The 27,028-nt window shown below is 43.4% G+C and overlaps 1 protein-coding gene across 1 annotated transcript in view; it reads right to left on the reverse strand.

Moving 5' to 3' along the window:
* The window catches only part of GALK2 (galactokinase 2), a 311,651-nt gene that overhangs the window by 80,884 nt on the left and 203,739 nt on the right, over positions 1-27,028 (reverse strand). The window contains exon 8 of the mRNA XM_073618652.1: positions 2,962-3,172. Within this exon, the coding sequence (XP_073474753.1) occupies positions 2,962-3,172 (211 nt within the window). The remainder of the gene's footprint in view (positions 1-2,961; positions 3,173-27,028) is intronic.

Raw genomic sequence — 27,028 nt, forward strand, 5'->3', positions numbered from 1 at the left:
CGGGACCGAGTCCTGCTGTCTGTGTCAATGGACGCAGCAGGACTTGGGAGTGTGCCCGCACGAGTGCCCCCATGTAAAGCAGCTTTCCATGGGGGACCCCAGAAGAGCAGGATCGGGGCCGCTCTGTGCAAAACTCCTGCACAGAAGAAGTAAGTATAACATGCTTGTTTCAAAAAAAAAAAAAAAAACCTTTACAACCCCTTTAAGGCCCCTTTCACATGGGGCAGAGTCTGTTGTGATCAGCAGGAGATCTGTAAGCTGATCCCCTGCTGAGCTCCATATCTGAAGCGTGGGCACGAGCAGAGCCTACTCTGCTCTATGGGTAGCCGGGAGTAAATGGACTCCACTGTCCGTTTACACCCGGCTACTGCTAATCTATTCCACCTAAATGGAAGAGGATAGAGTCTGTTTTTTTTTGTTTAGCAGGAATCGGACCTGGGGGTAGGAGGGTGTAAAAGAACACAAGTCAATGTACACCCACCCGTCCATAGTATGTGACAAAGTATGAGCCAGCAGGATGAATTTGTATAAGAATACAAATTATTATTAATATTTATTACAAGTTTAAAGAGATATTAAAGTCACATTTTTTTAATTCAAAATTAAAAAGATGCTATATTTACCTGCTCTGCACAGAGTGGTCCCTTTCCTCTTTTTTGGTGGTCCCCTACCAGCGCTGTCCGCTGCTTTGTCTTCCGAGCACTCTCATAGCAAGCCTTGGGCTATGGGGGAACTACTGGAGGCACGCTCCCAGGCTGGGTTGTGTGCGTTTATAGACACACACAGAGTGCGGTTCAGCCACACACCCCCGCTCCCTCTTCATGGGATTTGACTGACAGCAGCAGGAGCCAATGGCCTGTGAATACAAGAGAAGTGTGGGGCTGCCAGCAGGGACAGAGCTGGATATCGAGTGGTGTCAGGTAAGTGTTTGGGGAGGGGAGAAAAAAGTAATGTGACTTTTTTTTACCTTAATGCAGGGAATTTTGCCTTTATAACCACTTTATTTCTGCTAGGGACTACAATGAACATACTCAGGATTGAGTCACCATGTAATTTTCAATGTAATTGGTGAGACACTTTGCAGAACTGAATTATCAAGTGAATGTTCACATACTTTGGATGGTTCCTTATCTTAGATGGTTTCATGACCGATACAACATCTGTACTAATCTTTGTGGAGCAAAGTAAAGGTCAGCAGTGCCGTAATACAGGTTTTTAATAAAATGAAAAGAAAAATTGAGGTTCTTCTCATGACAGCCAGAATCCAGCTTCAGATGTTATTTCTCTCTCTGGTTAGTAAAGGGTAATGAAGAAAGAAAAATGCTACTGGCAACATATACAATTGCCTCCTTGTTTAAGCTAAATCGAATAACAAATACAAACTTCTGGATTACTAACAGTGAACAACAGAATACGTTTAATGATTCAACATACAGGTACTCCTCACTTAACGACCAGGTTCCGTTCCAATGACCAGGTCGTTAAACAAAATATTGTTTTTCCTACATCCACCCTTTTTGCTGGGTCAATTGAATAGGCTGCCTTAAAGCGGAGTTCCACCCAAATTTTGAACAATATCTGTATGTATTCTCTTCCTTGCCTAGATGCTGACATGCCGTTTAAAAAAATTTAAATCGCCGTAATTACCTTTTATTTTTCTATTCTTCTTTGCACTTCCTGGTTCTCCTCCCGTGGGAGTAGGCGTGTTTCTAGCCTCTCCCAGACTCCTGGGAGCTAGTCTCAGGCTTCCCAGGATGCCACTGAGCATGTGCGGGAACGAGCAGTGAATGCTGGGAGCACAGCATTCACCACATCCAGGAAATAAATGCTTGTGGGCTTCAAATGCCCACAATGAAGATGGAAACCGCCTGCAGTGAATAATATAAGTTATTCTTTCCAACGAAATCTGACACAGGCGGACATATTACACACAATATGTAAGTATGTAATGCTGAGAAGAAAAGTTTGTGAATGAACTCAAAAAAAAAAAAAAGCATAGATAGGTGGACCCCCGCTTTAATTCAACGCATATCAATACTGTGGATTGGCTTTATTTGCTTGGATTACCTCATATATGTTTGGGTGGGTACTGCAAAGTAGAATATAAGAAATAGACAAAGTAGAAATAAAAGAACACAAAAAAGTAAAAGGGGGTTTTAATTGGACCCCTTTCACACTGAGGCCACCCGAGCGTTAGCGGTAAAGTGCTGCTCGTTTTAGCTGCACTTTACCGCTGTTTAAACGGCGCTTTTCAGTCACTAGCGGGGCTCCTTTAACCCGAATGAAGGAGTTAAAAAACGCTCGTGTTGCGGAGCTTCTGAAGCATTTTTCAGGTGCTTCGGAAGATCTGCCCATTCATTGCAATGGGCAGGGGTGTTTTGGGAGCGCTGTATAAAGAGCTCCCAAACCGCCCATAGATGCTGCTTGCAGGACTTTTTCTAATGTCCCACAAATGCACCGTCCCACTGTGAAAGCACTCGGGCTTTCACATTCGGGTGGCATGTGAGGCAGTATTCAGGAGCTTTACAGGTGCTATTTCTAGTGCTAAAATGCCTGAAAACTGCCTCAGTGTGCAAGGGGTCTTAGGGGGGAAAAAGCAGAAATGGTAAAATAAAGCAAAAGCAGAAAAGTAAAGAAAAAAAAAAGATATTAGCAATCAGCAGAGCTGTGCAGAACAATCACGGTGAAGTTATTCTGTGAGAAGACAACATTTCTCCCTCTTGTGGGAAAAGACTTTATGCACAGGAGTCTAAATTTCATTTTACTGATTTTTTTCTAAAATAAATACTTAACATAAAATTGTTTAGAATTTTTTCCTATATGAAATGCCATTTTGTTTTATAAAACCACAATAAAAAAAAAAGTACAGAATATGACTAAACCCACCATCATTTTTGCATTGCATACTATCAAGATTCATGAATCAACCTAGTAATAAGTTAGGTTCTGTGTCTGACTTACCATCCTGAGTATTTTGGCTTAAAATGGTACTACGGAGCTCCTGTAAACTTATTCCTAAAGATTGGCAAATTTCTTCTCTTGTGTATGGTTCAGGATGAATAGCTTCCTCGACCAAAGCCTGCATATCTTCCAAGCTAGCATCAAGTCTGTTCTGGAGATCTCCTAACTTCACCAAGCTTTTCCAATCCAGCCCTTTGGACTTTGCAAGAATCTATAATACAACATCAAGACTGAGTTTTTCTACATGAACTCCTCACATATACAGATACTATACATTTCAACATATACCAAATCTAGGTCAAACTGATTTTATAGACATTGCTTTGTAACCATATTATATTGGCTAACAGAGGACAGAATTAGAATTAGACTTGGGAAACTAAACATTAATAAGTTGCCAGACCATCCTAATTTTTACTGACAGTCTACTGACTGGAATGGTACCAGCGGATTGGAGAAAAGCCAATGTAGCACCAATATTTAAAAAGGGCCCAAAATACATCCCTGGGAATTACAGACCAGTTAGCCCAACATCAATAGTATGCAAGCTCTTGGAGGGGATGATAAGGGACTATATGCAAGATTTTAGTAATGAAAATGGTATCATTAGCAGTAATCTGCACGGATTCATGAAGAATCGTTCTTGCCAAACCAATCTATTAACCTTCTATGAGGAGGTGAGTTGCCATCTAGATAAAGGAAGGCCCATAGATGTGGTAAATCTGGATTTTGCAAAAGCATTTGACACAGTTTCCCATAAACGTTTACTGTACAAAATAAGGTCCGTTAGCATGGACCATAGGGTGAGTAAATGGATTGAAAACTGGCTACAAGGACAAGTTCACAGGGTGGTGATAAATGGGGAGTACTCAGAATGGTCAGGGGTGGGTAGTGGGGTCCCCCAGGGTTCTGGAGCTGGAGGATGGGATAAACAGTTCAATCTCTATATTTGCGGATGATACTAAGCTAAGCAGGGCAATAACTTCTCTGCAGGATGTGGAAACCTTGCAAGAAGATCTGAACAAATTAATGGGGTGGGCAAATACATGGCAAATGAGGTTCAATGTAGAAAAATGTAAAATAATGCATTTGGGTGGCAAACATATGAATGCAATCTAGAGCTGCACGATTCTGGCTAAAATGAGAATCACAATTTTTTTGCTTAGAAGATAGATCACGATTCTCGCTGCGTTTTCGTTTTTTTTTTATTCATTGTAGTGTATTTTTTCCCAAAAAATTGCGTTTGAAAGACTGCTGGGCAAATACAGTGTGACATAAAATATTGCAGCAATTGCAATTTTATTCCCTAGGGTCTCTGCTAAAATATATATAATGTTTGGGGGTTCCAAGTAATTTTCTATCAAAAAATATTGATTTTAACTTAAGAAAGAAGTGTCAGAAAAAGATTTAGACTATAAGTGGTTAAATTTCCTGCATTTACACTTGTTGAAAACTTGGCAGACTGCCCAGATTTTTTCTTTACAAACAGAAGTGTATCCCTTTGATCTAAGAAGGATGAGTTAATTACAATGTTTCATATTAAAAATGTAGCAGACTGCCCGGATGTTTTCTTTTGACAGCTGAGTAAGCAGATAAGTCTCTCCACTTGTTATATGAAAGAATCGGCAAACTCTGCAACAGAGATCGTCGGGGGGTTGAATGGAGATCACGATTTTCTTAACGATTAATTGTGCAGCTCTAATGCATTCTACACACAGGGGGGAGAACCTCTGGGGGAAACTAGGATGAAAGAGGACTAGGGGTCCTAGTAGATGATATGCTCAGCAATGGCATGCAATGCCAAGCGGCTGCTAAAAAAGCAAACAGAATATTGGCATGCATAAAAAAAGGGATTAACTCCAGGGATAAAGCGATATTCTCCCACTCTACAAGACTCTGGTCCGGCCGCACCTGGAGTATGCTGTCCAGTTCTGGGCACCAGTCCTCAGGAAGGATGTACTGGAAATGGAGTGAGTAAAAGAAGGGCAACAAAGCTAATAAAGGGTCTGGAGGATCTTAGTTATGAAGAAAGGTTGCGAGCACCGAACTTATTCTCTCTGGAGAAGAGACGCTTGAGAGGGGATATGATTTCAATTTACAAATACCATACTGGTGACCCCACAACAATATTGTTTTTCCATTAAATACACAGCGCTTTTTTATGATGCACTATATCACTATAATCTCATATATTAAAGTTTTGTTTGAACCACAGTGCACACTTTATTATAAGAAGCACTTTATAGAGCTGTACTTTATGTCAGTGGCACTTTGTATTGCACTCTACTGAATTGTACAGTGTATGGTAAATTATCATAACACTTTGTGAGTATTGCATTTTAATATATGAGATTATGGTAATAGAGTGCATTACAAATAAGTGTTATGTATTTAGAGGAAGATTATTTGAGCACTGTTGGTGTTGAACACAGCAGCTTTGTATTTGTATATTATTTGGCACAGGTATATAAGGTACATAGTACATATTATAATACGGTACATATTATATTGACATTCCCCTCTTTCAGTGAAAAGGGATAAAACTAAATTACAGAAACTGTGTCTGTTTTTTCTATCACCATTTTCAATATACAGTATTTATTTACAAAATGATTTACACTACATATTTTCTTATAGATTTCTTTTAGACTTGGTATCATGGGCTATATTGACTTTAAATTCTGTGCTGGATCTGCTCTCTGTTTACACATTTGAGGCTTGTGGGTTATCTTCTCACAGCTCCCAGGGCAGACAGTTTCATTCCCCCCTTCTAAGATATATTTGTTATGTGATATTATCAGTTTTGTTAAATGTTTTATATTTGATGTCTTATTCTGTAAATACTTATAATAACATCTTGTCAGGGTGCTATTTAGAACAAACATTAGCATGTGCTGAAAAGGAGACAGCAGAATAAAAAGGTGCATGTGCTAAAGAAAAACCCTGGCATAGTTGCCAATACTTTACATGTGCCGTGCCTGTTTGCACAGAAATGCGTGCATGCACATAAACGTGCGTACTGATGTACTGGCTTGACCCTGGTTTGCTCTAAGGACTCTGCTTCTCTTGCTCTAAAGTGCAGGACCCTGGCTTGCTCTTGACTACTCTTCTGCTTGCTCCACTGGATCCCTGTGAATGACCTTGGCTCTGTTCTTGGCCACGCATCTGCCTACTCCCTGGCTTGCCTTCCTGTGTATGACTTTGGCTACCATCCTGACTATGCTTCTTTAGTCCGATCCTGCCAGCCTGATCCTGTTTCTTGCTCCAGTGCCAGCTTACCTGTGGTCACTGCCCTGGTTTGGCTACATATCTATGGGCAACGGAGGTCCTGCCATCTGTTCTGACAGACCAGCTGATAGCTCTCCAGTTTGGCTGTGCTGCAAGCAGCTTCCAGTATATCTACCTAAACGACCTCTGTGCTTCTTTGAGTCTAGCGCTCCCTGTGCTTGGCACTTAGCTGCAAGGGAAGCCCTCTCATCAAATCAGCCTCAGACCAGGTATGCGACACATATACTCCTAAGGAAGTGAATTGAAAATCACAAAATGCGTTGAGATATTGGATGCAATTTTTTTTTTTTTTTAATTTAGTCATGTGGAAACATCTAGAATGGAATATATGCATTAATACTATCATGATGTATATTTTATACTGATATATGATGAATATAATAAATCAGCTTCATTATTTTAACTATTTTTTTATGTCTGTAAAGAGATTTGTTTGTATTAACAAATTAATATTTACTTGTATAAATCATTTGTTTGTCAGTGGTATGCCTCATATAAAGTTCCATGGGCAAATATATTGTGTTGTGTACTTGTTAAATAGGGATGGAAGCACAACACTATGTGCACCAGATCACAATCAAAGTTACGTTTTTAAATTACGGAAAAAAATAAACCTTTCTTGTAGATTTGTTTCTGCCTGGAATAACCAACTCCAAGAGAAAGATTTGTAAAGGTGACCTTTCTGCATGTAAAAGGTCTCTTGCCATCCAAGTTAAATGATTTCACTGGCCATGCACCAAATGTAAAAATCACACAAGAGGCAAGTGATTGTTGTGGAGGTACACAATAGATTTTGTGTTCAGCTAAAAACAAAATCTTATTGCCTGCAATAGACAGAAGACCTACTTCTGGTACACTTTTTATAAAGCATCTGGGCTATGGTTAAAGTCAATTCTTTCATTTTCCTTGGCTACCATTAGGAATATCAAAGATATTTTTATGTAGGCCAATGGAGAGTGAAACATAGAAACTGTAACACACCTCTAGTGCTCAAAGTGGTATTAATCCCAAAAACAAACATTTATTAACCACTTCAGCCCCTGAAGAATTTACCACCTTCCTGACCGGGCCATTCTTTGCGATACGGCGCTGTGTCTCTTCAACTGACAATTGTGCGGTCGTGCGATGCTGTACCCAAACAAAATTGACTTCCTTTTTTTCCCACAAATAGAGCTTTCTTTTGGTGGTATTTGATCACCTCTGCATTTTTTATTTTTTGCTCTATAAAAAAAAAAAGATGGACTATTTTGAAAAAAAAAAAAAGCTTACTTTTTGCTATAATAAATATCCCCCAAAAATATATAAAAAAACGAATTTCTCCCTCAGTTTAGGCTGATACGTATTCTTCTACATATTTTTGGTTAAATAAATAACAATAAGCGTCTATTGATTGGTTTGTGCAAAAGTTATAGCATCTACAAAATAGGGGATAGATTTATGGCATTTTTATTATTATTATTTTTTTTTTAAACTAGAAATGGAGGCGATCTACGATTTTTAATCGGGACTGTGACATTGCGGTGGACAGATTCCACACTTTTGATACTATTTTGGGACCACTGACATTTATACAGCGACCAGAGCTATAAATATCCACTGACTACTGTATAAATGTCACTGGCAGGGAAGGGGTTAACACTAGGGGGCGATCAAGGGGTTAATTGTGTTACCTAAGGAGTGATTCTAACTGTGGGGGATGGGACTGCCTGGGAGAGGAGAGCGATCATTGTTCCTAAGCATTAGGAACAGATCGCTCTCCCCGCCCCTGACAAAACGGAGATCTGTCTGTTTACATTGACAGATCTCTGTTCTCTCCATCTCAGGAGCAATTGCTAGTGGCCGGCGGCCATCGGGGCCACCACCCACGCACACGAGCTCCTACATCACGCCGCGGGCGCCCTAAACTTCTTAAAGCGCCCGCCATGCAGCTACGGCAATTCGCGCAGGAGTACCATTCTGCCATCGTCAATCGGCAAGCGGTTAAACTGAGTTTACCAATTCTTAGGTGTGGTGGCTGCTTTAATTTTCTTTTTTAACCTCTTTCCTTTATTTTCACCTGTTGACCCAGCCAGTAATGCCCCGTACACACGGTCGGATTTTCCGATGGACAATGTCCGATCGGAGCGTGTTGTCGGAAATTCCGACCGTGTGTGGGCGCCATCGGACATTTTCCATCGGATTTTCCGACATACAAAGTTGGACAGCAGGAGATAAAATTTTCCGACAACAAAATCCGATCGCGTCAATTCCGACCGTGTGTGGCCTGTTCCGACGCACAAAGTGCCACGCATGCTCAGAAGAAATTCCGACACGGGACAGCTCGTTCTGGTAAACTTAGCGTTCGCAATGGATACAGCACTTTCGTCATGCTGCAATGTTCAAAATGGTTTAATACAGCGCACTCTCCTTCTTTATAATGTGACAAGAATTAAGTAGTTTTGATGCTCATATTCACACACACTTCTCACAAACTTCTTTTGTTACTATTTATCGGGATTCCCTCAATATATTTTGATTTCTCACATCTGACAATATAATTTTTTTTTTTTTTTTTTACTTTAATGTAGAATCTTTTTTTGTGTTTCTCTTTTTTAATTTTTTTTTTTGGTGATTTTGATTTGTACTCCCGAAAATGTTTGTGTGTTTTTTGTGACAAGTTCCCACAACACCATTGATATGTTGTTCTATTTAATCTGTAGGAGATTGTTTGGTGTTGTTGTCCCTTGTTAATTTAACATTGTACTTTAGAAATGTACCTGAATCGTCACCAACAAACGGTCCTTTTTGGATGAAAACACACACAGGAGAGTAGAATTTACCTTAAAAATTTTATTAAGGGGTCACAACTATAAACAAAGAGGGAGGCAACGCTGGAGAAACTGCAGAAGTGGGTGAAGCCTTGGACCCCCAGGGCAGACATCAATTATTTAAAAGCAAAATTGGTGGCCTGAGGAGTCCATATCTAAGGGAGGGCAGTCTGGTCCAGAAGTCACAGAGATCCGGAAAGCAGCAGATGACATCTGTGTCCCCAGGCTGTGGTCATACAAGAGACTGCAGCTTTTGTCAGACCAGACTGAACCCAGGGCCATCACTCTTTGGTCTTCTTTCCATGCTTCCTTCCAGCCTTTGGCTGTGGTGGTGGAGTAGGAGGAGGATTGTCCATCTCAATGACATCCGTCTTGTGTGTCAGTTCCCCACTCTCCCCCTTACGTAGGACTTTATAAATCAGGTCCTCATAGATCTTGCGTTGGCCCTCCTGCATGCCCTGCAATTTGGTGGCAGCCATGCAGGCAAAGGCCTCTTCAGGACTGGAGAAGGCTCCTGGATCAGCCTGTATGCTGAATCCTGCACAGGACTGGGAGTGGCCTTCCTGGCCCTTTTGTATGGAAGGCGGAGGGGAGGAACCTGAGACTCAGTCAGGCTGCGACTGGTCCCAGGCTTCTCTTGGCTGACACTTAGCCCCGCCTCCTCCTGGCTGCCACTAATCCCCGCCTCCTCCTGGCTGACACTAATAATCCCCGCCTCCTCCCGACTGCCACATTCCACAGCCTCCTCCTGGCTGAGGTCTTCCTGTGTATGAAAAAGGGACATAGTTTTAGTTTTTTTTACATCAATCACACACAATTTTCACCTCCTGACTGCTGCAAATTCAATGTTAACAAATATAACAGACTATCCTTCTGAGCCCAGCATTTTGCATTCTTGTCCCAATTTTGGGTGCCCACTACTGTCTATTGATATGTAAAACACTTTTTTTAATCAGCAATTAATGATCAATAATAACATCTAGTAAACATCATTTATTTATTGCCCAGAAATCTGTAGAAGAATGCTATACCTGACTCCAGCTGGGCTCCTCCACTTCTTCCTGGCTGGAAGTCCCAGGTTGGACATCGGAAGCCTCAGCTGGGGTGGAAGGAAGAGTGGAAGGAAGAGTGGAGAGGGATTCCCTGACTTCAGTGTGGTCTGACAGAAATCGCAGTCTCTCATAGTACCACAGCCTGGGGACATAAACGTCATCTGCTGCAGCTCCGGATCTCTGGGAATCTGTGACCTTCTTGCGCTCCCTAAGATAAGTGCTCCTCAGGGCACCAATTTTAGCTTTTAAATAAGGGATGGTTGCTGTGGGGACCACCGGCTTCACCAACTCCAGCAGTTTCTCCAGCGCTGCCTGCCTCTTTTGTTTGCGGTTATAGTGGAGGTGTCTCACTTGCCACAGACAGGGCAGCTCCCTGTACTTGTCTATGAACAGGGGCAGGAAATTGTGGTCGTTGAACCCATCCATTTTCTCTGCAAGACACAACACAAGACAAACCCTAATGTCAGGCCAAACTCCCCTAATCTTGTTACAATATAGGCTTCCATTTCGAAGCAGTATAGGCCCAAGTTTAGATCCTACCTTCGTTAGCACGATCGGCGTCTCCGACGTTCCTTCCTCCGCTCACAGATCGTACGTAAGACGCGCGCGTTACGATTTATACACACTGCGCATGCGTATAACTCCGCCCGCCCCTGACGTTCTTTCTATTCTTTTCCCCGCCCCTTTTCGTTCGGTGCAGTGGAGGAAGAGCACATGGCGGAGACACAGCAGGATCGTGCTAAGTACAGCAACCAGGAGGAGGAGGGGGAGGAAAGGCCGGAGCCAGAAACGTCCCGATCCAGAAGGAGATTAAAGGACTCAAATATGTCCTTTGGGGAGATGTTGGAGATGGTGGACATCCTGAAGAAGGCCGACTATGATGGAAAGTATGGGCCTTACCCCAACCCCAATGTCCGAAAGGCCAAGATCATGGCGAAAGTGGTCAGAAGTCTGCACCGGAAATTCAGGGTACGACGATCGAAAGATCAGCTCAGGAAGCGGTGGTCGGACCTGAAATTACGAGAACATGAGCAGTACAGAAAGATCCGGAGAGTGCTGCAAAAAAGTAAGTAGTTGTGCTGTGTTCCTATTCTTTTTGTGTTTATTACGTTCGTGCTGCTCCATGTGCTTTTAGGAACTGTTGTACAGTTTAAAATGGCAACTTTCATGTTCATGGGCACATTATTCGTTCGGATCACACATTTTTATTTCGGACTATAAAATACCATTGTTTAGGCCATATGCATTTGGCCACCATTTTGAGGCCCTATACTTGTCTTCAAAGAATTTGTTTGTGTAGATGGCTTTGTTAATAGAATGAAATGCAAACTAGATTGTGTGTAAGGAGAGGACACTGAGCAGCTTTTTTCACATCTGGACACTGGAGCACTAGTGTGGGACACAAGAACACCATTTTTATTAGGGGGGGGCACACAGGTGCTCCAGTGTATCCTATAGGGGGGTCTCCATCTGTGAAGCTTGTACAAAACAGGTAAAGTATTGCAGGTTGACAAAGGACACTAAAAAAGCTACATCTTGGAACTCTGCTAAAATAGACAATTGTACCCCACTTCCAAGCAATGTTTCCTATTTCTAGTTCTGCCATCAAATATCTGTGTGCTAATTATACCATTTTTGTTTTACATAGGGGAGAAAAGACTCGGAGGACACCCCTCATCCGAGGAGACCAGAGCCCCCCCCCCCCTCTGGAAGAAGGGGAAATCCACCCAACACAAGATGAGCAGGAGGAAGAAGACGTGGTGGAAATAGTCACCACAACAGGTGAGTGTCTGCGACCACAGGCTCAGATAAGAGATGGATGGCGGCATTTTTTTTAGACCTAATTTATTTTGGGTTTCCTCTCTTTTTAGGTGATCGTGAGGTTGTGGATGAAGATCCTTTCACATCAGAAAGTGCCCAGATCGTGATCGGGGAGATCATGGTGTGTAATTTACAATTGGAAAACATCAAGCAAAATATCAATGATGTTATTCCAAAATATAAAAACATCATTGATGTTTTGGGGCGAGTTTAAAACCCCTCCAAATCACTTTCTTCTTTTGTCTGCTACAATGTGCGAAATGTTTTTGTGATGTTTTCCAAAGCCAAATTTGGAGGATGCACACAATGTGTCAACATGTGCTATCTGCCATCACGGGAGATCAATGGACGCGTTTTGGGGGTGCAACCCCTTCCTCAATTATAAAGTAGCTGTGAGGAAGGGCTTTCTCCCCCAAAACACGTCCCTTGATCCCCCGTGATGGCAGGTCGCACATGTTGACATTGTGAAATTTGTGTGCATCTTCCAAATTTGGCTTTTCCAGGGGTGATTTCCCCCCATCTGAACGCTATATCAAACACAGTTCCTAAATACTCATGTCTGATATTGCCTTCAAGTTCTACCAAATGTGAACTTTGTAAGATCAAGATTTGTGTCTTTCTTGTGGGTTTTACACAGGCCTGTTTTCTATAAAATGCACATTTTGATTTTGGATAATGACACCACAAAAATTGTTATACAACAAACATGTTGGTTTGTCAGAAAAACCTTTGGTAAATGCACATGTGATTGTGCAGGTATTAAAAAAGATTGCTCATCAAGAATGTGTGGATTATTGTCTCAACGCTACAACACTTTTGGGGTGATGTAATTGTTGTTTTATGAGAAAATGGGGGTAATTTCCTAAGGGCAAATCCACTTTGCACTACAAGTGCAGTTTCAGTGCAGTTGCAAGTGCACTTGTAGTGAAAAGTGTCTTTGCATTTAGTAAATAACAGCCAACAGTGCTTTGTATAAGGTTACACAATCACGACATTTTCTGCACTCCACACATTTCTGTCAGGGTCAGCTAAAACAAACACAAGCAGTAAATGTCCACAAAGAAGAGCCTGGGGGGAGATGCCTGTCGAGAACTTGAGGTCCTGCAGGCTTCTCCCTGTGGCCAAATACCGCAAGGTAGCGACCAACCTCTGCTCCGGAGTGATGGCTTGCCTCATGCAGGTATCCTGACTACTGATATAAGAGGACAGCGAAGCCAACAAACGGTGAAATACGGGGTCCGTCATCCTGAGAAAGTTCCTGAAATCACCAGGATTATTCTCACGGATCTCACAGAGCAAAGGCATATGACAGAACTGGTCACGCTGAAGCAACCAATTCTTGGTCCATGAACTCCTCCCCACCCTGTTCATGGACTGGACTTGTGTCAAGGTCAGGACCCCAACACCAAGCCCCCGCACAGCACGAACTCTACGAGGAGTACGCATACGAAACATGGCTAGAAAACGGTCGGCTGCTCAGAACGAAGTAACAGAACGCACTGAAGAACAGCAAGGCCTGTGAAGAGCGACCTGAAAAACAGCAACGAGCAGGCAAGATCACACAGAAAACTCTGATACGAACTGACTGCACGCACTGAAGAGCAGATACAAACCCACAAGCACAAACTGAACGGCAGAAAACTATCTGAAAGCCACGAGTCTGAAAAAGCGCGAATCGTCTCTCACCAAACTTTTACTAACACGAGATTAGCAAAAGGAGCCCAAAGGGTGCCGCGCTTGGTTCTGAACTGGCCTTTTCTAGTCTCGTCGTACGTGGTGTACGTGACCGCGTGGTTGTCGATCGGAAATTCCGACAACTTTGTGCGACTGTGTGTAGGCAAAACAAGTTTGAGCCAACATCCGTCAGAAAAAATCCTAGGATTTTGTTGTCGGAATGTCCGAACAAAGTCCGACCGTGTGTACGGGGCATTAGTCTGTTTTTCAACAGAACAAGCTGTCCTGCAGATGTAGCAGTCAGAAGATTGAGACAAAACATTTACCACGAAGGGGTGCTTACAATGATCCACTAAAACGTTTATCCAAAAAGCAAAAAAATCCTTTAACTGCTTAAAAAGTGTTGTTAGTGTATCTAAATCTGCTAGTCATAGGCCTATGCAGGGGTGCGAAGTGTGCCTGGGCACACTCTAATCACCCCGCGTGCCAGAGCCACTAAAAAGGCAGTACAGCCAGCCCTCCTGTACCGTGCCCAGGTCCTACCAGTTTAAAAGGGGAGCTCAGGCACCTGCCAAGCAGGAGCACCAGCTGTACTGCCTTAATGCAGACACTGTTCCTCTCCCTGCAGCACTGCCAGCTTCTTCTGATCTCCCCCCCCTCCAACAGCTGGAAGGGGATTTGGGGGGGAGGGACTGGTAAATATGTAATTTACTGGCCCCTTCCTTTTCTGAATGAACATAGTGAGCGATCAGTACCAATTGCTCTTGTGTCCATTCATCACTGAAGTATAGTAAACTGTTTACTATGCTTCAGTCTGTGAATGAATAAGCAGCCTGAAAGTGCTATGGATGCAAAGCATATATAACAGAAAGCCAATCTGATTGTTTAAAACCAAGGAATTTCTGTTTCTGAGTTACAGAAGTTATCCGGTACTAACCAGCTTGATGCGCAAAGAGTTCCTCTACCTTTCAGAGAATTGGATAGCCATTATATTAAACATATGCTACAGGAATGACCATTTATGTACAGTATAAAAAAGCTTGTTCTGGATTTTATGAATAGTTTATGTAAAATTGCATACAGGAGGTCAGACCGTCTCTTCTGCATCCAAGAAAACCTCACCCTGGATATGTGACACATAGGAAACCACAACATTCTGCAGTAACAATGTGGTCAGTAAAAAGTACAATAAACCAGAGAAAAATCCAATGGGATTAAATGTTGCGCAGAAAACCTGCATTAGCATATTATGACATCTGTTTTCTCCAGTATTTATTGAAACAGATAACTTTATTCTGAAACCCTGCCGATTTGTAGCTTAGCCCTACTTTTGCTGAGAAAAAAAAAAAAAAAAAAGAACAATACTTTCCAATATTTTAGCAAACATCATTGTACAGTCTGCCTTTTAGTGCCCACAAATGTTCTGCATTTCTGTGTTTGGGATGCTGTTAATTTTTCACTGGTACATGCATGCAGATTGCAAAGGCAGGGTGTTCAAACGCAGCTTTTCCGTGCTGCATTTTGGTGTAAACTGGCCCTAAACGTGTTGGGAAACCCTAAATCCGGGGTGTCAAACTCAATTTCATCACAGGCCGAATCAGTATTATGGTTCCCCTCAAAGGGCTGATTGTATCTGTAAGCTATATAAAATGATCTACTCTTTATCGTATTAAATAATTGCCTCTGCATTCGATTATTACTGTTTTTTGTAATAACCTAAGACTTAAAGGAGGTGTAAAGTCTTAAGGTTTTTCATGCAATCATTCCAGTGACGAGTACGAGCCCAGCAGCTCCAGCCGCTGTCTCAGGTCCTCATTGGATAGATTGATAGCAGCAGGAGACATTGGCTCCCACTGCTGTCAATCAAATCCAGTAGCATGGGAGTCGGGGGGGGGGGTTGAGTCCTGCTGTCTATGTCAATGGACGCAGCAGCAGGACTTGGGAGTGTGCCTGCATGAGTGTCCCCATGGAAAGTGGCTCTACATGGGGGCACTCGAGGAGGAGGAGCCAGGAGCACCCCCGGGGGACCCCAGAACAGGAGGCCGCTTGCACAGAGCAGGTAAGTATAACATGTTTGTTAGTTTAAGGAAAAAAAAAAAAACCTTTACAATCACTTTACGCTGTAAAGGGCAGGTGCGGACTGGCACAGAGCCCATTCACACCAGATGACGGTCTGAAAAGGAGGAGCACACATTGCTGGTATCTTCCACAAGAAACTTTATTAGAGACTTCTCAGACAGAATATGGTTCTGCCATGGTGTTCTGTCTGAGCAGTCTCCAATAAAGTTTCTTGTGGATGATACCAGCAATGTGTGCTCCTCCTTTTCAATTGCCATAGAATTGTATTATTTTCATAATAAATATAAGCAGATGTCCAGAGCACTCCACCCCTCACTTTACATCGAATGTCAAGAGCCCCCCACCATCAGACGCCAAGAGTCCCTCGTCCTCCCTTACATCACTGAACCAATGGACTCAAAATTATAGGCACCACAACACACAAAGTCATCTAAAAGTATATACAGTATATTTAGTCATACAAAAGAAAAAAAAATTAAAAAGACAAACAAGGTGAAGTTAAAAATTCCTAGCATCAAAGGTTAGTACAACAACCACATAGACATCACCATAACCATACATAAGCCGAACTGTAACTTGATAAGAGGATGGTACAGATGTATTCATCAGTATTGCGGTAGGCCTAACATAGGTTGATGTGAAGGGCAGACTAACTGAGCTCTACATGTTTGGCGCTGGCGCGCTTCTTCAGGAGATTATAGTAATTATTGCAGTAATAGTAATCAACTGCTGAGAGTTAACTGGGTATTTTAAACTGTACACTGTATGCCAATAGAAGTTCAATGGTAGAGCAACCAGGTCAGCAAAGAGCGTGGCAGGCTCTCCAGCGTCTGTGCAACAATACGTTTTGTGCTGCTGCCTGGAAAAAAGTTTGGGCAGAGCTGAGAAGCAGAAAGTGCAGGATCTGGAGGAGGACCAGAGGAGGGCAGGAGTCAGCTGCCAGAGTCTGCTGAGACCAGGGGAGGTGGAGATGAGGCGGTGCTGCGGCTGCACAGAAAGATGCAGGATCTGTAAGAGGAGTTCTGTCTTCCTGTCTGCTGCCAACAGTGGGACATTGATATGCCTCGCCGTGGGTGCATGGAGGAGTGCAGGATCTGCTGCTGACTGTTAAAACAAGGTGGGGGTGGGTGCAACAGCTGCAGGAAAGGTGCGAGGGGCTACATGAAATGGCCTGGTAGGCCAGATTCAGCCAGCGGGCCTTGTGTTTGTTTGGCACATGTGCCCTAGATTGATCACTACCTCCCCACTGACCCCAATCACAACTTGTTGGACTTCTGATAGAGTAGACTATGGCCTCAGTGATGATGTAGCATGGAACCATTCCCAGTACCGTTTCCCCTTCCCCATCCCTGAGGAAATAAAAATATATTCTCCCAAATACATGACAATACCAGTTGACATACAATTTAAATGCATTCCTTAAAAATGAATCTGACCATAAATATTTGTACCTATGCAAAACATCAGTTACCACATTGCCCACAGACGCATTAAGCAGTTAACTACAGACCCAACACCATTTGTTAACACCGCACATTAATGCAGATAGAGTGCTTTAAGGTGCAGCTTGCCTTAGTTTAACCACTTTACCTCTGGAAGGTTTTACCACATTCATGACCAGACCATTTTTTGCTATAAGCACTGTGCTACTTTTAGACCCCTTTCACACTGAGGAGTTTTTCAGGTGCTAAAGGGCTAAAAATAATGCCTGTAAAGCGCCTGAAAAACGCCTCCCCTGCCACCCCAATGTGAAAGCCCGAGTGCTTTCACACTGGGGCGCTGCGCTGGCAGAACGTTAAAAAAAGTCCTGCAAGCAGCATCTTTGGGGCGGTGGAGGAACGGTGCATACACCACTCCTCCACCGCCCCTGCCCATTGAAATTAATGGGCACCGCTGCCGAAGAGTCTGCAAAGTGCTTCGGCAGCGGCACTACACAGGCGCATTTAACCCTTTCTTTGGCCGCTAGCAGAGGATAAAAAAACTAGCAGCGCTGTACCGCTAATGCTGCCTGTGGCTCAGTGTGAAAGGGCTCTTAAAGTGGTTGTAAACCTTCCTTTTTTATATAAAAAAAGATAACAAACATGTTATACTTACCTGCACTGTGCAATGCTTTTGCACAGATTAGCCCTGATCCACCTCTTCTGGGGTCCCCTGCCGGCGCTCTAGGCCCCTCCTCTTCATCGGGTGCGAGCCCACATAGGTGCCCCCCAGGGAAAGTGGCTTTGCCTGGGGGGCACCCATGTGGGCTCGCTCCCGTGTCATTTTCTCAGACAGCGAGACTCGGCCCTGCCCTTCGCTCCCGTGTCACAGGATTTGATTGACAGCAGCGGGAGCCAATCAATCTGTCCAATGAAGAAAGAGACAGCAGCTGAAGCCACTGCACTCCTGCACATCGCTGGAGCGGATTGGGTTCAGGTAAGAAAAAGGGGGACGTGGCCTGGTCAGAGTTTAGGCTGAGGTTGATACTCCATTCATCGTAGCAGGACACCAGAGATGTGCGACTTCAAGGGGTCACCCTTTCCTTCCTTAAGAAAAAGGGGGGTTCTGGGGGGGTAGTTGCAGCACAGAAGGCTTTTCACTTTAATGCATAGAATGCTTTAAGGTGAAAAACCTTAAGGCTTTAGAACCACTTTAACTGGCAATTGCTCGGTCACGCAACACTGTACCCAAAAGAAATGTATATCTTTTACACAAATAGAGCTTTCTTTTGGTGGTATTTGATTAATATTGGGTTTTTTATTTTGTATTATATAAACAACATTTTTTTTGAAAAAGAACAAAACTAATTTTGTACTTTCTGTTATAAAACATATCCAAAAAATCAAGTCTTCATAAAATTATGCCAGAATGCAGAGGCGTAACTAGAACCTTCAGGCCCCAGTGCAAGAAACCATGAAGGGCCCCCTCCTGACCCCATCCCGGGGCCCTTCTTACTTATTCAGGAATCTTTCATTCATAGTTGTCAACCTTTTTAAAAACATTTCAGGGGCACCTTTTTTTCCCTTATTGTTCAGCCAGCCATTGTAGGCGGAGAACGCATCTTAATTAGGGGTGGGGCATTTAAATGGGCGTGGTTCTACAAGAACCACCAAATGCTATACCGCACATCTCTACACCCCCCGGAATGCCTCCGTACCCCCTCAGCACGCCTCCATATCCCCCACAATTCTCTGAACCTTCCAAATAACCCCTGTACCCCTAGCACACCTCCGTACCCCCCCTGCACACTTCTATACCTACTTGCATATCACTGCACCTCCCAGCATCCTCCGTACCCACCCCCCCCAGCACACCTCTGCACCCCCTACACACCTCTGCACTTCCTGGAATCCCATATGGCCAGCAATCCTTTGTAAGCCCCAGTACACCTCTGCATCCCCCCTGCCCCCCATACATAAGCACACACCTCTGCACCTCCTAGCATCCTCTGTATTACCCAGCACACCTCAACCTCCCCCAGCACACCTATGTACTCTGACACACATTTCTGCACCTCCCACATACACACCTCTGCACCACCAAGCGTCCATTGTATCCATTCAGCACACCACTGTACACCGCAGCAAGTGAACTTTGCACTCCCCCCCCCACACCCCTAACACATCTCTGCTCTGTACCCACTTGTACATCTCTGGACCTCCAACCTCCAGTGCATCTCTGTACCCCCCCCCCACCTTCCCAACACACACAACAGTGTACTTTCAGTATTCTGGTAACCCCATGTCCACTCAGTTGCACATATTGATCAGCAGCTCTGTGATGCCCGCGGCATCTCCCTCTGGCCAGCAGTGAAGCTATACAGTGAAGAGGGGAGGGGCTTCTGACCCAGGTAGGCACCGGCTTCAGTACACAAGTGAATCGCTCTGCTTGTGCACGGAAGCGAATACCTGCCTGGGTCAGAGGCCCCTCCCCTCTCCACTGTATAGAGTGAACTGCTAGCCAGAGGGGAAGAGGGAGATGCCATGAGCACTACAGAGCTGCCGACTGTCCCCTCCGCTGTTTAGTTAACTGTTAGCCAGAGGTACACCGGGAGATGCTGGGTCTCTCCCCCCCCCCCTCTCCACAGTGAGGAAATGCCAGGGCCTGGTCCCAAGTGCTACCTTTGGGACGCTGGTAGTACCGCCGCTACCAGAATGTATTCTGCTACATGTCTCAAGTGCTGGCAGTGATCAGGGCTATTCCTGCTCACACTGTGTTTTTGGGGACACTATATTATTGGGGACACTAGTGTAGTTCTGACCATGACCAGGATACGGACCCAGACATACACTATACTAGTAATGGCGGCGATCAGTGACTTATAGCATAAGTATTATTACATAAACCATAAAGAACAACATACCCACTGGCCAGCAGTAATGGCTAAAGCGATATTTAAGCCATGTTTTTCTTAAATAATAAACATGTTATACTTACCTGCTCTGTGTAATGATTTTGCACAGAGCAGCCTGGATCCTCCTCTTCTCGGGTCCCACGTCAGCGCTCCTGGCTCCTCCCTCCTGCTGGGTGCCTCCACAGCAAACAGCTTGCCATGGGGGCACCCAAGCAGGTGCACTCCAGAGACGCAGCTCTGTGTGTCCATTCACACACAGAGCCGTGGCTTGGCCCCGCTTCCTCATTGGCTCATTGGCTGTGACTAACAGCAGCGTGAGCCAACGTCTCCTGCTGCTTCCAAAAGTCTATTCTGAGTGCGGGTCCCTGGAGAGGTAAGGCTCTTGTGGACATCACTGGATCGAGAGGGGGCTCAGGTAAGTAATTAGGGGAGGCTGCTGAACACAGGTTTTTTACCTTCATGCATTCTATGAAAAACCTTGTTCTTTTACATCCATTTTAAACTGCTGGCCAGCAAGTGGTTAAAGCATATCTAAAGCCAAGAACTAAAATTGATAGTATTGCAGCTTACTTGTCCAAATATGTGGTTGTTGCATTTGTTTTCCTTTTCACACTTATTTTTCTTTATTTTAACATGGTAATCCTGGCCATAACTTACTTCCTGTCCTAGGGTGACAACTGTACTGAGCAAAGTTGTCACCCTAGGACAAGGAGTGTGTTACGACTACATGACACCCCATCTCTTCTCCATAACAGAGGGATATGATTTTTGTAGTCCACAGAGGAATCAGGGAACAATGTTAACTGATAACAGTTCAGTGGCAGAGAGTACAGGGAGTTACCAGCCCACAAGATTTCTGAATGAACAGCTGCTTTTTTTTGCACTTGTCAAACAGATGAGATACAACACTTTCATAAGTGTATATTTAACAGACCAAAATGGAGCAAATAAGAGAAATATTCTAATGACGATTGGTTTTCTCGTTGGAAAAAGATATGACGGCTTGTTCGATAGAATTCCGCTCAAGTTTGCCTTGCATACACACGGTCACGCAAAAAGTTTGCTGAAATTACGACTCTCAAGAATGCGGTGACATACAACACTACGAGCCGAGAAAATGAAGTTCAATGCTTCCGAGCATGCGTCGAATTGTTTCCGAGCATGCGTAGGGATTTTGCACATTGGAATTGCCACAGACCATCGCATTTTCGGACAGGAACTTTTCCCGACCGAAAATTGAGAGCATGCAAAAGACCGATGGAGCATACACATGGTCGCATTTTCCGACGAAAAACTCTCATCGGTCTTTTGCTGGCCGAAATTCCGACCGCGTGTACACCGCATTAGAGTTTACATACACTTTAAGAAAAAGGCACTTTGTATCAAACCATTTTAAACCCAAACACATAATAGTACCAATATAATAGTGTTCAGTGCAAACATCTTGAAGACAGAACATTGGGAAAAATGAAACATTCCTCAAAGACACATCTGCTCAACAAGTGACTGACCACAGTTTTCAAACAGTTTTGCTTCTTATGAATCGCATGTTTACATTATTTAAATGTCATGGTTTTTATTATCACAATCAAGTGTTAATGATTTATGTTTTAATAAAGACTTTATAGAAGTTTTTTTCTTAGTTAATATCCAACTTTGTATTTAGTTTTCATGCAATATTAGGAGAGATGTAATTTTATGGTGATAAAAACAGAGTACAGCCAACAATTAGTCATTGTGAAGATGTCAGTAATAAAAGTTGAAGGAAATCTTAAAACGCCCGACATCCTGTCTTTGTTAAAGCCAACTATAAAATGTATTTAAATCTGAAGTTGATTTAAAACTTCTTTTGGAGTATACTGCACCAGGGACATAACACTTACCTCCAATGAAGGGTGCTCTATATCCTGCTGGCTGCTCCTTATTAGTGATGGGCTCAGGCGTGTTCTGAATCATAATCCTGACCCACCTGAACACTCCCGCCAGGAAACCGACACTGCACACTGCCAATCATAGGCAGAGATTTCCCGGTCTGTGCAGCTGTGAACCAGGAAATGCCTCACTGCCTATGATTGGCGGTGTGCAATGTCGTATTCCTGGTGGGAGTGTTCAGGCGAATTGGGACTACAATTCCAAACACGCCAGAGCCTATCACTACTCCTCATTATAGAAATCCTCCCTTCACTAAAGTTGGATCGTCCTCATACATGTATTAATAGCATTGTCTCCTTAAGCTTTTCCTCCCCTTCCTTCATTTGGAAAACTCCTTGTATTGCTTCATAGAAAATAACCACATTCTATGAGTGGAGGAAGAGATCCTATCATTCACCTGCACCCCCCCCCCCCATTTCACTGCAACACAAGTTGACGTGAGCTTTAGGGTAAGAAAACCTTTTAATAGTGGCTCCCCCCAGGCTCCTCCTAAATACCCACCTGAACCTAATCTCGATCCAGCGTTGTGTACATCTGCAGTGGCTCTTCTCCCCTCTCCTCATTCTTACAGAAGTGGCTGAGAGCAATGGGAGCCATTGGCTCCTGCTGCTCTAACTCAAAATCTATGAGCAGAGAGTCGGGGGCAGGGCTGTGTGTCTGAATAGATGCAAACGCCCTGGCTCGGGATCGAGCATGCACAAGTAACCCATGGGAAGCAGCTTCCTAAAGGGGCACTCGGTGGAGGGGAAGGTGCCAGAAGCACTGGTGGGGGACCCTAGAGGAGGAGGATGGGGGCTGCTCTGTGCAAAACCATTGCACAGAACAGGTAAGTATAACATTTTTGTCGTTAAAAAAAAAATAAAAAAAATCAAGCTTTACAATCACTTGAACCTTCACTTTCTATCCCAAAGCCAAAACAGGAAGTGCGAGGAATTCCCTGAGAATTAAGGCAATCCCTTGAGGGCCCCCCCCAAGGTCCCAAGAACTAGTGTCCCCATTGGAAGATTTCCCCTCTATGACTGCTCTGGGGACAAAACAAAATTTTAAATCTTTTTTTGTTTTGTTTTTAATGATATTGGTAAACAGGACAAATGGAAAGGATAAAACTCCCTAACGCGGGCACAGACAGCAATAAAACCAGACAGGGGTTCTAGCCCCTCTCCACTCTGTACAAAACTAAAAAAATGCCTTTAGTTAAACTTTAATGTTACATAGAATTTAAAGGGTGGAAAGGGACAGAAGGGTGGAGTGTTTAATAGGGAGCCAGTAGCCCCGCACTGTACATATGGACAACAAGAGTCTACACTAGCTGGAGCAGTGGACAGCGCCAGAGTCCGCCAGAGCAAGGTTAATGGAAGTATTACAATACTTCCCATCCCCCAGTGATAAGGAGCATTTATCCCTTGCAGTGCAGGGAGGGGCTCACTGCAAAGTTTTTGTAACCCCAGGTGTTTAAGTGCTAGAATGCTAATTCTGGGGCAATGACATAGCACATAGCTTGAGAATCATCAACACACTTAGTACGTTGCTTGTTCCAGGCTATGTTGAAACAGATGTTACTTCATGACATAAAAAGATAAGATCCTTAGATGGATATATTGCACTGGGAAATCCAGCTGCTGCTTGAAGCTTGCATACACTACACCACTACAAGGCATTGTTTGTCCAGCAAAGTGCCTTCAGCCCCACAAACCTCCTCCTCTATTTGGTGTTGCACAGGTCTCTTTGTCAGCACCATGTCAGGTACAGGTTTGCCAAGTGCAGCACAAAGCAGGAAGGATCTAAAGCTAGAGATACAGTATGGCAGTGTGCTGCTGTTGCCTTTGTACCCCTAAAAGCAGACTGAAGATTAAAATGTGCATACTGTAAACTAATGAGGCACATGTTAGGTTTTTGTTTTTTTTTTGAGAGTGAGCAACAAGGTTACTTGCCTGCCGAGAAGAAATCTACTCCAAGACTATCATGTGATCTGAAATCTAGGCAGCCCTGATCACATGGTCTCTGCTACCATGATAATGATGTGTTTTATGTCATTAGAGACTTCAGAGAATAAATTGCTTTCATTTAGACAGACCCTGTCTTGTAAGACTTGTAGTGTGTTAAGGGAATCAGCAAGGTCCAACATTGTGAAGCACTACTAAGGAGAGCATGTATATGTAATGACCATATATGGTTCGCTCATGTACATACAGTGGGGACGGAAAGTATTCAGACCCCCTAAATTTTTCACTCTTTGTTATATTGCAGCCATTTACTAAAATCATTTAAGTTCATTTTTTTCCTCAATGTACACACAGCACCCCATATTGACAGAAAAACACAGAATTGCTGACAGTTTTGCAGATTTATTAAAAAAGAAAAAATGAAATATCACATGGTCCTAAGTATTCAGACCCTTTGCTCAGTATTTAGTAGAAGCACCCTTTTGATCTAATACAGCCATGAGTCTTTTTGGGAAAGATGCAACAAGTTTTTCACACCTGGATTTGGGGATCCTCTGACATTCCTCCTTGCAGATCCTCTCCAGTTCTGTCAGGTTGGATGGTAAACGTTGGTGGACAGCCATTTTTAGGTCTCTCCAGAGATGCTCAACTGGGTTTAAGTCAGGGCTCTGGCTAGGCCAATTAAGAACAGTCACGGAGTTGTGAAGCCACTCCGTTATTTTAGCTGTGTGCTTAGGGTCATTTGTCTTGTTGGAAGGTAAACCTTCGGCCCAGTCTGAGGTCCTGAGCACTCTGGAGAAGGTTTTCGTTCAGGATATCCCTGTACTTGGCCGCATTCATCTTTCCCTCGATTGCAACCAGTCGTCCTGATCCCCCCATCATGATGCTGCCACCAGCATGCTTCACTGTTGGGACTGTATTCGACAGGTGATGAGCAGTGCCTGGTTTTCTCCACATATACCGCTTAGAATTAAGGCCAAAAAGTTCTATCTTGGTCTCATCAGACCAGAGAATCTTATTTCTCACCATCTTGGAGTTCTTCAGGTGTTTTTTAGCAAACTCCATGCGGGCTTTCATGTGTCTTGCACTAAGGAAAGGCTTCCGTCGGGCCACTCTGCCATAAAGCCCCGACTGGTGGAGGGCTGCAGTGATGGTTGACATTCTACAACTTTCTCCCATCTCCCGACTGCATCTCTGGACCTCAGCCACAGTGATCTTTGCGTTCTTCTTTACCTCTCTCTCACCAAGGCTCTTCTCCCCCGATAGCTCAGTTTGGCCGGATGGCAGCTCTAGGAAGGGTTCTGGTCGTCCCAAACGTCTTCCATTTAAGGATTATGGAGGCCACTGTGCTCTTAGGAACCTTAAGTGTAGCAGAAATTTTTTTCCAATTTTTTTGGCCAGATCTGTGCCTTGCCACAATTCTGACTCATGATTCTCACTTGCTCTAACATGCACTGTGAGCTGTAAGGTCTTATATAGAGAGGTGTGTGGCTTTTCTAATCAAGTCCAATCAGTATAATCAAATACAGCTGGGCTCAAATGAAGGTGTAGACCCATCTCAAGGATGATCAGAAGAAATTAACAGCACCTGAGTTAAATATATGAGTGTCACAGCAAAGGGTCTGAATACTTAGGACCATGTGATATTTCAGTTTTTCTTTTTTAATAAATCTGCAAAAATGTCAACAATTCTGTGTTTTTCTGTCAATATGGGGTGCTGTGTGTACATTAATGAGGGAAAAAATGAACTTAAATGATTTTAGCAAATGGCTGCAATATATAACAAAGAGTGAAAAATTTAAGGGGGTCTGAATAATTTCCGTCCCCACTGTATATAATTACAAACTAAACAAATACATTTTTAGGGCTTTAGTATGCATTGATAAAAATTAATCAGATTAAAGTGTATGCAAATCCTAAAAATTAACCTCGCATTTTCATCCTTTTTTTGGTCCATTAACCACTTCAGCCCCGGAAGATTTGCCTGCTGAATGACAGGGCCATTTTTTGCAATTCGGCTCTGCGTTGCTTTAACTGATAATTGCACACTCATGCAACACTGCAGCCAAACAAAATTGATGTGCTTTTTTTCTCACAAATAGAGCTTTCTTTTGGTGGTATTTTATAGCCTCTGCGGTTTTTATTTTTTGCGCTATAAACAAAAAAAAGAGTGACAATTTTGAAAAAAACACAATATTTTGTACTTTTTGCTATACTAAATATCCCCCCAAAATATATTAAAAAACAAATGTTTTCCTCAGTTTAGGCCAATATGTATTCTTCTACATATTTTTGGTAAAAAAAAACAAAAAAACCCCCGAAAAATCGTATATTGATTGGTTTGCGCAAAAGTTATAACGTCTACAAAATAGGGGATATATTTATAGCATTTATTTATTTTTTTTTACTAGTAATGGTGGCGATCTGCGATTTTTATCGGGACTGCGACATTATGACGGACACATCGGACACTTTTGACACATTTTTGGGACCATTGGCATTTATACAGCAATCAGTACTATAAAAATGCACTGATTACTGTAAAAATGTTACTGGCAGAGAAGGGGTTAACACTAGGGGGCGATCAAGGGGTTAACTGTGTTCCCGGTTTGTGTTTCTAACTGTAGGGGGAGGGGACTGACCTAGAGGAAGTGACGGATTGTGGTTCCTAGCTAACAGGAACTCATGATCTGTCATGCCTCTCAGAACAGAACAGGGATTTTGTGTGTTTACACACACACGTCCCTGTTCTGCCTCTCGTGCCCGCGATCGCTTGTGGCCGGCGGTCATCGCAACCGTCGGCCATGAGCATCGGCAGCCCCGCTGTGCAGAGGGCGCTTGCCTCAGGCGGCGCACGCGTGCCTGCTATCCCCATCCGGCGAGCCGATGTATAGCTACGACAGCTCGCTAAATCGTGCTAACCTGCCACAGTAAAATGACGGCGGCTGGTCGGCAAGCGGTTAAACATACCATTGAAAGCCTTTTGTTATATCTGTTTGTTTAATGTAAAAAATACCTGTTTACCATATCAAAAATTCAGAGCTGTCGTGTTTCTTGTACAGACTTCTTGTGTTATATCAAAAAAAGTAATTAGCCCTCCTAGTTCTCATCTTGGGACTACAGAAAGATTAGCCTACA

Source organism: Aquarana catesbeiana, linkage group LG03 (assembly GCF_042186555.1).
Source record: "Aquarana catesbeiana isolate 2022-GZ linkage group LG03, ASM4218655v1, whole genome shotgun sequence".
Classification (NCBI taxonomy): Eukaryota; Metazoa; Chordata; class Amphibia; order Anura; family Ranidae; genus Aquarana; species Aquarana catesbeiana.